The sequence below is a fragment of the Delphinus delphis genome, chromosome 7 (assembly GCF_949987515.2).
Source record: "Delphinus delphis chromosome 7, mDelDel1.2, whole genome shotgun sequence".
NCBI classification, from domain to species: domain Eukaryota; kingdom Metazoa; phylum Chordata; class Mammalia; order Artiodactyla; family Delphinidae; genus Delphinus; species Delphinus delphis.
The window spans coordinates 51063818-51078635 of record NC_082689.1 but is presented as its reverse complement, the minus strand read 5'-3'; the positions used below and the strand labels follow the sequence as shown (position 1 = coordinate 51078635).

At 35.2% G+C, this 14818-nt stretch overlaps 1 protein-coding gene across 3 annotated transcripts in view; it reads right to left on the bottom strand.

The window, feature by feature from the left end:
- Nucleotides 1-14818, bottom strand: part of PDE1A (phosphodiesterase 1A) — a 349907-nt gene that overhangs the window by 56767 nt on the left and 278322 nt on the right. For all 3 annotated transcript variants that reach the window (XM_060016484.1, XM_060016483.1, XM_060016482.1), the window contains exons 9-11: nucleotides 13687-13812; nucleotides 9532-9633; nucleotides 9298-9418 (exon numbers count right to left, since the gene is read on the bottom strand). In XM_060016484.1, coding sequence (XP_059872467.1) covers nucleotides 9298-9418; nucleotides 9532-9633; nucleotides 13687-13812 — 349 coding nt within the window. The remainder of the gene's footprint in view (nucleotides 1-9297; nucleotides 9419-9531; nucleotides 9634-13686; nucleotides 13813-14818) is intronic.

Sequence of the window (14818 nt, the reverse complement as noted above, 5' to 3'; positions counted from 1 at the left end):
TTTTTAATGTCTATTTAAACCCATTTGTTAGTTAAAATGAACTTCGTAGAAAAGTTAATGAAAAATTGACTTAGGAGACAATGCATCCCAAATTTTTTCTGGATTTTTCTAAAACATATATATATATGTGTATATATATATATATATATATATATATATATATATATATACACACTCACACACACATATATATATATACACATATCTATCTATATATATATCACATACATGCACACACATAAATTTTATTGTTGCTCTTGAAAGTTCCAAAATTAGCTCCTTCCTTTGAGTACTTTTACTAACTTTTTGAATTTATATCCAGTCTCTAATTTTGCTCAAAACCCATTGAATGGATTTCAAGTCTAGTGCTATATTTTTCATAGCAAAAGAAAAATGCTTCTCTTAACTGGCTGCTTTTTAAGCTTCATGGTTGTATAGGGAATGTGTTTTAAAACCTGTGTTCAGTCAAAGGCTTTAAGTGACTGTCAAATAAAATATTTCATAGTCAATGGCTCTCTGATACTTGACCTTGGAAAAATATGGAAATTAACATAGACCTGGAGGATAACAAATAATACCAATTCCTCACATTTGTATCATGTCTATAATGTAAGAAGACCTCTCACATTCATTGTATCATTTTGTTCCTCATAGCCATCCTGGGGAGGAGACAGAATGGGTATTAATCCCTTATTATAGGTAAGAAGGTGAAGGCTCATATCCACCACTGCTGGAAAGATAGAAAGCTAATGTTCACACTTGGGTTTTCTGAAGCCAAGTCCAATGATCACTTACTTTGCATTATTAGACTTCTTATGTTTGCCCGATGTATATCAAATACTTTCTTTAACAAGAAACATAAATGTTTACATTTTTCCTGAAGCTCAGGGAAGCGATGAGTTCTGGGCAGATCTTGTCTGATTTGCCTCAAATTCCCTAGAATAACCAGTAGATCGTGTGACATATTACATAATTTAGATTCTTAGTACATTCTAAAGGAATGAAGGAATATATTTTCAAATGTCTTTATAAACGTGATGTTTCAACTGAGATAAAAAACCTGTCATGGATAAACAATAAGGTCCTAGTGTATAGCACAGGGAACTATATTCGATATCCTGTGATAAGCCATAATGGAAAAGAATATTTTTAAAAGGATGTATATATATATAACTGAATCACTTTGCTGTACAGCAGAGATTAATATAACATTGTAAACCAGCTATACTTTAATTAAAAAAAAACCTGTTATCTTGGCTAGATCCATACCAAGAAGTTATTTATTAGCACTGTGGGTTCTACAAAGTGATAGTTACAGGTGGTTATGTGAGGATGAGCAGGAATAAGAAGAAACATGGAAAAACCATTGCAGTCTTGCCAATTTCTAGGGCATCTGCATAGATACATAGATCCAGTTAAATAGCTTATGTCAAAAATATTCAGAGCAAAGCACAAACCAAGGGGTTTCAGATTCATTGCTGTATCTACCTCCAAAAGGCTAAAATATGTGGTATGGCTAAGATAATTAAGGGTACTGAGAGATTCATTTAGTTAGTTGAAAGCATAAAAAATGGATTCCTTCTGGAGTCAGTCATATTTTAGTATGTCTCGTAAAAATAAACTTGTTTTGCTTGTAAAACATAATCGCTGTTAGTGCAAACTCACTTATTTTGACTTTTAGCTCTACATTCTCCTGTTTTGCTAAATATATTTCTGAAGGGGATTTAAAAGCCAATTGGATGAAGGTAATAAAAAGGTACAAACTTCCAGTTGTAAGACAAATAAGTACTAGGGATGTAATGTACAACATGTTAAATATGGTTAACACTTCTGTAAGTTATATATGAAAATTGTTAAGAGAGCAAATCCTAAGAGTTCTCATCACAAGGAAAAAAATTTTCTATTTCTTTAATTTTTTTATCTATATGAGATGATGGGTGTTTACTAAACTTATTTCGGTAATCATTTCATGATGTATGTAAGTTAAATCATTATGCAGTACACCTTAAAATTATACAGTGCTGGATGTCAATTATATCTCAATAAAAAACTGGAAGAAAAAGTCATTTACTTTTAAAAATCCAGAGAAAATCTAAGATTCCATTATTAAATATGATTCCATTTTAAAACTCAGTCCTATATTAATTTATTATGATCTGAGAAGATTTTCATAGTTGAAGAGATGAGGCAATGCAAACAGAGATGTTTTGATTTTATAATAGCCCATATTAACACATACACTTTCCTCTCCTTTGGGCTGTAAGTATCGTGCCTTATATGTTAAGGTCATTCAAGCAAAGACTGTCATTTCTGAATATTTTGGGGTTACATAAATGCCTATTATTGCCAAGAGTCCTATCAAAGAACAAAACAAAATGAAAACCTGACACCTCCTCACTCTAACACACTCTGAAAAATGAAGATCACAAAAACATTCCAAGCAGCATGATGCTATACCTATTCCAAGACTTGACCTTTTGTGTTGGATGTATTTTAATCTCTAGTATTCAGATATCTGAGTCACTGTTTACCAGGCTCTGAGAATGACAGAGGAGCTAAGTAGCCTCACAAAACAAAGTGCCTCTACCCTGAAATTCAGATGTCAAAAATTACTGCGTGCCAGGAGTTTCATTAACAGTTATCAGTCACCTTTCTAGAAAATTCAAGAATAAGGTAGTGAACTTCAAAATCATCAGGCCTCAATTTCATTGAATTCATGAAAATCTTTGGTTTTAAATCAATAAAAGATGGGTAATACAAGTCATGGTGTTATTTGGAGATCTAACAGTAATTTTCAAGAGTTTCTGGGATTTATTAGAGTTTTTTATTTTTTTTAGAGTATTTTGTTTAAGTCACTAGTGAAGCACCTTCATTCTGATATATTCCTTTTCTAAATTAAGGAAAAATTTATGTACAAATCTTAACAGTATAAATCATGAACACACTTGTGTAACTAACACTCAATAAAGATATAGAACACTTCCATCACCCACAAAAGGTTCCTTTACCCTCTTCTAGTGAATCCTACCCCATATAGGCAGGCCACCATTGTTCAGATTTCAATCACCATGGATTAATTTTGCCAGTTTTTGAACTTCATATAAAGGGAATCATATAGTATACTTTTTTTTTTTTTTTTTTTTTCGGTATGCGTGCCTCTCACTGTTGTGGCCTCTCCCGTTGCGGAGCACAGGCTCCGGACGCGCAGGCTCAGCGGCCATGGCTCACGGGCTCAGCCACTCCGCAGCATGTGGGATCTTCCCAGACCGGGGCACGAACCCCTGTCCCCTGCATCGGCAGGCGGACTCTCAACCACTGCGCCACCAGGGAAGCCCTATAGTATCCATTTTTTTGAGGTTCACTGTGGTTCATATTATTGGTCCATTTCTTATTGTATGACATTCTTTTGTATGACTATACTATGATTTACTTATGCATTACTATTTTTGATGCACATTTGGACTTTTTCTAATATCGGGCTATCATAAGTAATACCATTACAACTACTCCTACATAAGACATTTGGTGAGCATAAGCACTAATTTATGTAGGTTATACACCTATGGGTGGACATGCTGGGTCATAGGCGATATTAAGTTTAACTTTAATAGATGTCAACCAGTAGTTTTCCAGATGGATTGTAATGATTTATACTCCCACCATCAATGCCTGAGACTTCCAGTGGCTCCACATCCTCAGTAACACTTAATATTGTCAGTCCTTTTAATTTTAGCCATTCTGGTGAGGGCGTAGTGGTATCTCATTGTGCTTTTAATTTGCAATTCTTTGATAAGTAATGAAAATGAACATACTTGTACGTACTTACTACCCATTTGTGTGTTTTCTTTTATGAGGTGTCTGATCAAATTGGGCTGCTTTTCTTTTTATTACTGATTTGTAGCAATTCTTTATGCAATCTGGTACAAGCCTGTAGCCAGATATCTGTAGTACAAATATTTTCTCTCTGTCTATGGCTTGCCTTTTCTTAATAGTATCTTTGGAAGAGCAGAAGTTTTGAATTTTGCTTTTGTCCACTTTACAAATTTCTTCTTTTATAGGTAGTGCTATATGTGTCTTCACTAAGAAATATTTGCTTACCCCTAAGATTAGAGAGACATTCTCTTGAGTTTTCCTGTAGAAACTTTATAGTTTTGTGTTAAGCCTGTGGTTAATCTTGAATTTAATTTTTATACATGGTACAGGTAGAGGACAGGCAGGTTCCTTTTCTTCCATACATATAATGTGTTGTTCCACTGCTATTTGTGGACTTCCCTTTCCCCATTTAGCTGTTTTGGTGATTTTGTAGAAAATCAAATGATCGTCTAAGTATGGAACTATTTCTGGAATCACTATTCTATTTTATTGCCTATTTGTCGGTCCCTATGTCAGTAACACACTGACTTGATTACTGTAGCTTTATACCGAGTTGTGTAATAAGGAAGTGTAAGTCCTTCAACTCTTAGTCATTTTCAAAATTATTTTGGCTATTTTAGATTCTTTTCCATGGAGATTTTAGGATCAGCTTTTCTTTCAGCTTCTATAAAGAAGACTATTGTAATATTTAATAAGGATTATGTTAAATATATTAAACAATTTTGGAAGAATTGACATCTTGGCAATATTAGATCTTTCAATCCATTAACATAGTATATCTCTCCATTTATATAGATCTTTAAAATTTTTTTCTCAACAATATTCTGTGGTTTTCTGTATCAAGGTTTTATATGCATTTAATTAATATATTCCCATATAGTTTACTATTTTTATGCTATTATAAATAATATTGTTTTTAAATTTTCATTTTCAAATTTTTTGCTGCTAGTATACAGAAATACAATTGATTCAACAACCCTGATAAACTCATTTATCAGTCCAAGTAGCTTTTAACAGATTCTTTAAGATTTTCTATGTAGATGCTCATGTTTCTGGAAATAAGACAGTTTTATTTCTTTTTATCCAATCTATTCTTTATTTCCTTCTATTACCTTATTGCACTACCTAGAATTTCAAATGCAATGTTATGGAAGTGGTAAGAGTAGACACCCAAATCTTAGAATGAAAGTGTTCAATATTTCACCATGAAGTATTGTTAACTATAGGCACCTTTTGCCAGGTTGAGAGAGGTCTCCTATTTCTAGTTTGCTGAAAGTTTTTTATAATAAATGTCTTTTGAATTTTGTCAAATGCTTTTTCTACAAGTATTGAGATGATAATAGGATTCCCCCCCCCCTTTTTTCCTCTTAATATGGTAAAGTACCTAAATGATTTTTGAGTAGTAAGTCAATGGAGGTCATGATGTGTACCCTTTTACTATATTGCTGAGTTGGATTTGCTAATATTTTAAGGAATTGTACATCTAGGTTCATGACAGATATGGGTGTACAATTTTCTTACTTGCAAAGGCTTTGTTAGCTTTTGTCAGGGGTTATATTGACAATTTTCCCTCTTCCTCCATGTCATGAAAGAATTTGTGTAAGACTGGCATTATTTTTTCCTGAAAAGTTTGAGAGAATTCACCCTCTCTCAGCTGAACTGAGAATTAAGAATTGAAATGAAAATTAAAAACTGAAGCCATTTAAGCCTGGAATTTTCTTCACGGGAAGAGTTTAAACTACAGTGTTTAAAAACAGATATATGGATATTCAGATTACAGTTTTTTTCTTGTGTCTGTTTTGGTAATTTGTATCTTTCAAATAATTTGGTAATTTCATCTGAGTCATTAAATTTATATTGTGTATAACATTCTTTATCCTTTTGATATATATAGATCTGTAACGATATCTCTTCTTTCCTTTACAATTTATGCTGTTTTTTTCTCTTTTTGATCCTGCTAGTAATTTTATTTTATTTTTTTCAGAGAAACAACTGTTGCTTTTGTTAATTTTTGCTATTGTTTGTCTTGTTCTATTTCATCGATTTCTGCTTTTATATTTATTATCTCCTTCCATCAACTTATTTTGGTTTAATTTTCTTAACTTTTCTTAGCTTACTTAGTAAGGTAGAAACATAGATAACTGATTTATACATTCTTCTAATATAAGCATCTAAAGCTATAAAATTTTCTCTTAGCATTGCTTCAGCTGCATCCCACAAATTTTCATATGTTGTGTTTTCATGGTCATTCAATTAAAAATATTTTAATATTTCTTCTTAACCCAAGAAAAGTCATTTTATCTTTTCCTGGTTCTGTTTTTTTCATCTCTAATGTGAGAATGTTGTTATTAAAGCTCTCTAAGTCTATTTTATATTTACCATTGTCTGATGATTCGTTGAGTAACTAAAATTATAATTTTTAATTGGCCATAGCATGCAGCTTGCCTTTAGAATTGAACAGATTTTAACATTTGGTTTTTTATTTTTAAGCACAAAATGTATTAAAATATTTTTTAAAGACTTTTTCTTTTTTTTTGCGGTATGCAGGCCTCTCACTGCTGTGGCCTCTCCCGTTGCGGAGCACAGGCTCCGGACGCGCAGGCTCAGCGGCCATGGCTCACGGGCCTAGCCGCTCCGCGGCATGTGGGATCCTCCCAGACCAGGGAACGAACCCGTGTCCCCTGCATTGACAGGCGGACTCAACCACTGCGCCACCAGGGAAGCCCTAAAGACATTTTTAATGTAAAAATATTTGAATTTCGAACATGTTACTTAGTAACTTTCTCTAGGACTATGCAACGCTATTTCAAAGTGAAACCATATACCTATTGACAATAGGAGACAAAAACCATAGTCATCTAACTACAGTAATGTATTTGGTCTTTATGTTTTCAGAATAAGTGAAACATTAAAAAATAAAGATTACAAATAAAGAACAATGTTGAGAAATCAAATAATCTGAAAATACAGAAGTTAAAAAAGAGCTTCTCTAAACAGGACTGTGGCATCATAAATAATGTATCTGATCTTTGTTCCTGGTTCCTGGCACAAAGGTTCAAAAACCCATAAAATTTCCTGAGTGATAGGAGACTCTTTGTTATGCTAATTATGTGATTCATGACATAAGACCCCTTAGATTGCTTCAGGATAGGGCTGCTCACCAGAGAGACCAATCACATGATTAGAGGGTTGGAATATTGGGGCAGCGTCATCTGGGAGGAAAGGAGGGCTGGAAGTTGAGTTCAATCACATGGGCAATGATTTAATCAGTCATGCCTATGTAATGAATCCCCATAAACACTCCTGACACCAAAACTCAGTGGCACGTTTTAGTTGGTGAACACATTGATGTGTCAGGAAGGTGACACACCCTGACTCTACGGGGAGAGAGCGTGGAAGATTCATATCTGGGACCCTTCCAGACCTTGGCCTATGCACTTCTTCATTTGGCTGTTCCTGAGTTGTATTCTTTATAATAAAACTATAATTGTAAGTAGAGCACTTTCCTGAGTTACTTGGCTCATTTTACTGTAGTACCCCAGTGGGAGTAGAAACAGAATAAGGACACCATAGAGAAAAAAAAACATATACTTGTTGTAGAGAACACTGGTCATTCTCCATATTGATGAAATAAAAATTCACATTTTAAGGCAAGACAAGAAAAATTTAAACATATTTTTTGCTCTGCCCATCTGGGCCTCTTCCCGCCCCTCTAGTGTCCATTGTGCATCTGCATTATGCATTAACCAAACCTCCCCAATGGCAGAAATACCTGCTCAATCATAAAGATCAATTCTTTTCCTTCTGGCACCAGCCATATAACTCCTTAGAAATTAACATTGCTTTTTGCAATCTTGTAAGGGGTCAAGATGACCCACTGCTCACCTCGTATTTGCAGACATCTTTGGTGCACTTTATGTACAATGCCAATGCATCATTTCCCTTAAAGATAGCGATTGGTGCAAAGCAGACTGGTCAGATGACCTGGAGAGATACTGGGTCACACCTAATGGAAGTTTTTAACTTAAGTACTCACTATGACCTTAGTACTTGTATTCTGCCTATTTTACAAGATTATTGTTTCTTGCATTACTAAATGTGTGACTGTGATAAAATTAATGATGATTAGGTGACTTGAAACAATTGACCAAATATACAGTTCTATAAGATCAATGATTACAATAGTGTAACTCTAGATATGGGAAGAAGCAACAAGAGGGAACCATTTCCTGAACCATAGGAGACTAGTATGACAGGCGTTCCAGAAGTTTCTGGCCACTGTTAACAGGGTTTAGTCCAGTAATAGTACACTGAGTGGCCTAACAACGAAATTCTTGCCCAACCTGGGAATGAGTATTCCTAGCGCCATGGAACAAATTGGTCATGAAATGCCTCCCAAATCTTGGTCGAAATTAAGACCTAAAGGTGAGAGATTGTAAAATAAAGAATGTTGCCCGCCATCCAGTCCTACAATAATCAAGTCATCAGGCACTGAAGTTGCTGACTTACAATACACCCTGAAAGGAATTCAGGGTGAAGATCAGGATGTGGTGCTTTGTGCTGGGGGGAAACTGACAGAACTGGCCTTCAGATAGTTAGATATTTTCAGGAGAAATTTCTTGTGAACTTGGATTCTTGCATCTTCCCATACTTAGAAAAGCACTAAAACCATTAACTAAAATGTCTGTTCCTTGTGACTAGCAGCAACCTTCTACTGAGATGCATACTTGATTGCATGCACCCCTTTTGCCGAAATCACATATATACTGGCCTCCCCCTTTACCTCTTCAGAACAGTTCTCAGAACTCTCTGAGAGACTGTCTCTCAGGTTATAATCTTTATTTTGGCTCAAATAAGATTTTCCATTTCTTTCTTAGATTGGCTATTGATTAATTTTTTGTCAGCAATATCCAGGCTTGCTTTTTCACATAACAATAGATTTTTGCAGTTAGGTACATGTTCACCCAGCTAAAAGCTATATTTCTCAGCCATCCTTGCAACTATACATGTATAACTAAATTCTAACCAGCAAGATGTATGCAGAAGTGTTATAAATCCTCCCTTTCTCTTTTTATGATGAAAGCTATTTGCTGCCTCTGCAAACCCTAACCCTAAACCTAACCCTAGCATTTTACCTTTTAACAGCAGATAGCGACTCATTTATTAATTTCTTTCTCTCTTGAGATTGGCATCTGAGATCCAAGACTTGACCCTCTTTAAAACGTGTATTATACTACATAGGATTATTTAATACATTCATTTGAAAGATTAATAAATTCTGCCTGAAGTCCCAAGAATGTGTTGTGGCCAAGTTGGTAATAGCAAGTCACAAGGCCTGGATTCTTTACAGAGAAGATGTACGTCGATATGCACAGTTACTATTTCCAAAAACATTTGCATAGACACAGAACATGAAAGAGGCACCTGTAGGAAAAACTCCTCCATCAGGGCCATGGTCCATCGGTGGTGCAGCTGCCAGGATTTGGCTGGGTGACTGATGTCTGCTGCATGGAGGATCAGGGACATGGTTTTGGCTTTGTCAAGCCTGTCAAAACAAGGACATGCTCAAATTATCAGAACAAAGTAACCAATTACAGTCTCCTCTGAGTCCAAGCCCACATACCTTTAACATGAAAAAAAAAACAAAAAAACACCTACCCTTCAGGCTGCTGCAAACTGTTTCTTATATTTTTAATTTGCTGGAAGTGACCCGACATGTCTGTAGACAAAACCATTTCAATCACTAGGTTCCGAAGATCCCTGTGGAGTCATCAAAAGCAGAAAGGTTTGTTTGGTCCCTTTTTGTTCTCAAGTGAAATATTTCCTTAATATTGCGAATTACATTTTATTTTTTTCTAATGGTATGAGCACAAAAGATGCTACATTTTAAATGTAAAAGAGCTTACAAAAGTTTGGCTTTAGGATGTTGCCAGGAGAGTGATTTGTGAATGATGCTGGGCAACATCTCCTTTTAAAGAACTGGATGCTTTCCCTCCCACACCTACATCCCTCCCCCACTCATAATTTCTAAATATTATTTTTAGAAATAATAATATCAGAAAGAATCCTAACTAATTTTAAAGAAAAAACTATTCTAAAGGCAGAATTTGTAATTAAGAAAACCACCACCATTTATTCAGTATTTCTTCAATCAAGGCAGTGTTCTAGGTGCTTTTATGTGAGGGGGTACTACTATTTCCCACCAGAGGGGATTGAGTTGTTTGCTGAGTCACACAGCTAGTACATAGCAGAGATAAGATTCACCCCCAAGAGTTCCCACTAGCAAAGCTGACACTTGGATCACTCCACTGTACCGAGCTTCCATCATGAGGACTCCAGAGAAACCAAGGCTATAAGTGAGTGGGAATTCTCTGTTTAAGCCCTGGGGAACTCGATCCTACATATCATAGACAGAGCTACTGGTACTGTTAAAATTTTAACCAAGACACTGCAAATACGGTGAACATATCACAAAGTCTATGAATGAATAACTCATTCTCACAGTAAGCAGGAGATGAGTAATGCCAGTAAAGGCTTGCATGTTCTACAATTCATTGCTTGCTCAGTACAGATAGATAAAAAAGTCGCTTATACTGGAAATGATATTTTATTTCATTCTGTGGCCAGTAGAATAAGCTAAATTACAGGTGTATGCTAAACTTGAATTATGATCTTGTGTCAAAGATATTTTACCTAAAGATGGTATGATTGAATGATTTGTTTTTAAGAACAACCACATACTGGAGATTCTTGCTGAAAATTATGGGTGCTCAATTCAGTTGGATTTTTAGATAGGAGCAATAAGAAAACAATACTCTGATTACTGTTCATGATATTGTATAGCTTGCTTAGAATTCTTTTACCCAAATATTAAGGGAATGGAAGCTATCAAAGATAGTTAATACTTATTCTCAATTACATTTTTTCTTCTAAATTACGAGATACCCATGTTACAATACCAACTGTACCAAAATATTCATGTTAACTAGGAAAAATGAGACAAAAGTTTTATGAAATCTATAAAATTTAATAAATACTTTGTACTTTGCAGATGTGATGTTAAAAAAGAGACAACAGACCCAAAATGGAGTCCTTGTGCTAAGCCCACATCACCAAACAAGACTTAATACCTCCCCCAGGATTGGAAACTTAAACCAATCAATGTGGAATTACCTGGTCAGCACTAGTGAGGTAATCCACGTGACAGACCCCTGTCATCCCCCAAAGGAAGGTGAATTTGCCTGAAATAATCAGCTCCTTGATAGAATAACTTCCTTGTCTTCCTCTTTCTGCTTATAAAAGTCTGCCATTTTGTACAGTTATTTGGAGCTCCTTTTCATTTGCTAGATGGGATGCTGCCCAATTCATGAATTGGGTTGAATAAAGCCAATAAGATTTTTAAAATTTACTCAGTTGAACTTTGTTTTTTAACAGTAATCAATAAATGTTAGATATTGTCAATAATCAACTAATATCAATAGGCAAACTAGTACACAAAGGAAATGTTACTTTATTTATACATTTTTCTTGCCAAAATTTAAAAATTACTGCATTTATAGTTACTAAAGTTACTTTAAAAACTAGATTTGCAAACAGAAAACCTACAAACCCTTAAAAAGCTAGCTACCCATATTTTATTTATTTATTTATTTATTTATTTAAATTTATTTATTTATTTATTTATTTATTTTTGGCTGTGTTGGGTCTTCGTCGCTGCGTGTGGGCTTTCTCTAATTGCAGTGAGCGGGGGTTACTCTTCGTTGCAGTGTGCGGGCTTCTCATTGCCATGGCTTTTCTTGTTGTGGAGCATGGGCTCTAGACGCGCGGGCTTCAGTAGTTGCGGCACGTGGGCTCAGTAGTTGTGGCACACGGGCTTAGTTGTTCCGCCGCATGTGGGATCTTCCCAGACCTGGGCTTGAACCCCTGTCTCCTGAATTGGCAGGCAGAATCTTAATCACTGAGCCACCAGGGAAGTCCCGCTATCCATATTTTAATTCTTGGTAAAATAGTATCAAGTTTATACTATTAAATAAATCTTTTACAGCTTTTTGGAAACAGTGTTAAATCATATGATAAATCAAATCATAAATCATGTGATATTATAGTATGTGTTAAAAAAAATTGGGAATTCCCTGGCAGTCCAGTGGTTAGGACTTGGTGCTCTCACTGCTGGGGCCACGGGTTCTATCCCCGGCTGGGGAACTAAGATCCTGCAAGCCTTGTGGAGCGGCTGAAAAGAAAAATTCTATAAAAACACTCAATTAGGATGTTTTGTACAGTAACTTCTTAGCTACTGTACAAAAATATAAAATATTAGAGGAGTAAATTATGAGAATAAATAATAAAGATGTTAAAGAACAAAGTGTAATAGAAAAAAATCACACTGAAATAGCAACAGAATAACTTTGAGAAGAAAAACGTTAATTCAAAGGAATAATAAAATTAATAATACAAATGTTACCTCTGGGAATGATAATCACTGATGAAGAAATAAATTAATACTCTAGATATAAACAGTCAATCTCTCGGACCTTAGGAAACACCTCTGCACTGTGTCCCTGCTTCTACCTTTGCCCTTCTGTTTTCCCCATACCCAGCAGTGGTGGCTTCACAATTAGATCCTGGCCTTCCTAGGCTGGTGACCCAACGGTGCTATTGTTTCCTGTGGCATAAAATGAGAGGCCTGAATTGCCTCCTTCCCCTGACTTCAGAGCTTTTTCTACAGTTGCAAAAGTGAGCCCATATTTTTTCCAGCCTTGAAAATCCAGGAAGTTTTAATATTTGGAGAAGTAACCATGGGAAATTAGGGCTTGTTTTAAACTCTGAATTAAACTTTTATTTATGTATTTTAAGGCAGATCTTAATTCCAGGTTACTTCTTTGGACATTTCTTTTCACCTTGATTTAAAGAAAAAAACAAAAACAGAAACAAACCTAAAGAACACTTTGACATTTGAATTTGAATAGGAATTTTTTCAGGCCATTAACTGACTTTTAACAAGATCTTAGTTAAAGATAAAGGCTTCCTTTTTTTTTTTTTTAATGTAAGTAGTAGGTCCCACAGAAAATTAGGAATATACTTACACTAAAAAATGTCTATGTTTATCTGAAATTTATATTTAACTGGATGTCCTGTATTTTTATTTGTTACATCTGGCAAGCCTATAGTCAAATGAAGGGGATGATGGTGACCTGAGGATCAAGAAGGAGGGAATGTTATGCTGAGCAGTAGGGGTGCATCTTGTTATTTTTCCCTGCATGGCAATAAGCAATACCATTTCATGTAATTTTTTTTTTCTTTTTAAGAAGACAGGTGCCTTGGAGAAACATGTAAGATTACCCTTTGCATCTAGGTCATTTTAGTATGTTATATTCATAACTTTTTCCCCAAATAGTGAGTTCTTTGATTTTTAGAGAAGCTAAACACATATAGAAAAGTAATATATGAAGGGATCAGTGTGATGCTAAAATTTTGAATTCATGTAGGACCACATATTGGTACAGCTGAGTAGAGCTCCATTCCTGGGAGTATGTAGTTATGTATCTTAAGGTTTTTCTTATGTGGTACATAATCTTATGGATTGGCTGTGATGCATATAGATGTTGAATTGGACTTCAAATAGTTCAGCTCCATGTAACAGAGCCTGGCTCCTGAACCGTCTTCTAGGCACTAATCATTCTCAGAATCATCCAGTCAAAGGGAACTGAGTTTGTTTTGTGAGTAAAGGATTGATTTTCATCTGTTTTCTTCAGTTTACATCACTTAACTTTTTCCCTAACATTAAATTTCCTCTAGGTTTCCTCTGAAACTCACCTCCAGTCATCTTTGGATAAATTTACCAGGACATTCATTTCTTCTTCTTGCATAAGTCGATACGCTGCACTCACATGGTGATTTTCAAGGACGGAGCGATCATTATACAAAATGGCAACATCTGACCTAAGAATTAAAAACAAAATGCCAAGTAGAGGATTTCTTTAGACCTCATGAGTGTCTTTGAAAACTACTCAAGTCATAAGACACAATATCATCCGTAAAAATCCTATAATTAAACACCTAGACTTATGGAAGTACTTAGTTTCCTTTCTTTTTTTACTGTATGATAATTTTTAAAAAATAGCATTTATTTTTTAGAGCAGTTTTAGGTTCACAACAAAATTGAGCAGAAAGTACAGAGATTCACCATATACTCCCTGGTCCCCACACATGCATAGCCTCCCCCATTATTAACATCCCCAATCACAGTGGTACACTTGTTGAAATTGATGAATCTACATTGAACATCATTATCACCCAGAGTCCATAGTTTACATTAAGGGTTTACTCTTAGTGGTGTACATTCTATGGGTTTGGACAAATGTATAACGACATACATCTACCATTGTTGTATCATACAGAGTATTTTCCCTGCCCTAGAAATCCTTTGTGATCTGCCAATTCATCCTTCCCTTCCCATCCCCTGAACCCTGGGCAACTCCTGATCTTTTTATTGTTTTCACAGTTTTGCCATTTCCAGAATGTCATATGGTTGGACTCATACAGTATGTGGCCTTTTCAGATTGAATTCTTGAACCTTTTAGTATGCATGTGAGCTACCTTTATATCTTTTCATGGCTTGATAGCGCAATTCTTTTGAGCACTAAATAATATTACATTATCTGGATGTATCACAGTTTATTTATCCACTCACCTACTGAATGACATCTTGGTTGCTTTTAAGTTTTGGCAATTATGAATAAAGCTGCTATAAACACCTCTGTGCAGGTTTTCGTGTGGACATAAGTTTTCAGCTCTGTTGGGTAAATACCAAGGAGAGTGATTGCTGGCTCACATGGTAAGAGCATGCTTAGTTTTTTAAGAAACCACCAAACTGTCTTCCAATACGGCTGTACCATTTTGCATTCTCATCAGCAATGCACGAGAGTTCCTGTTGATCTACATCCTT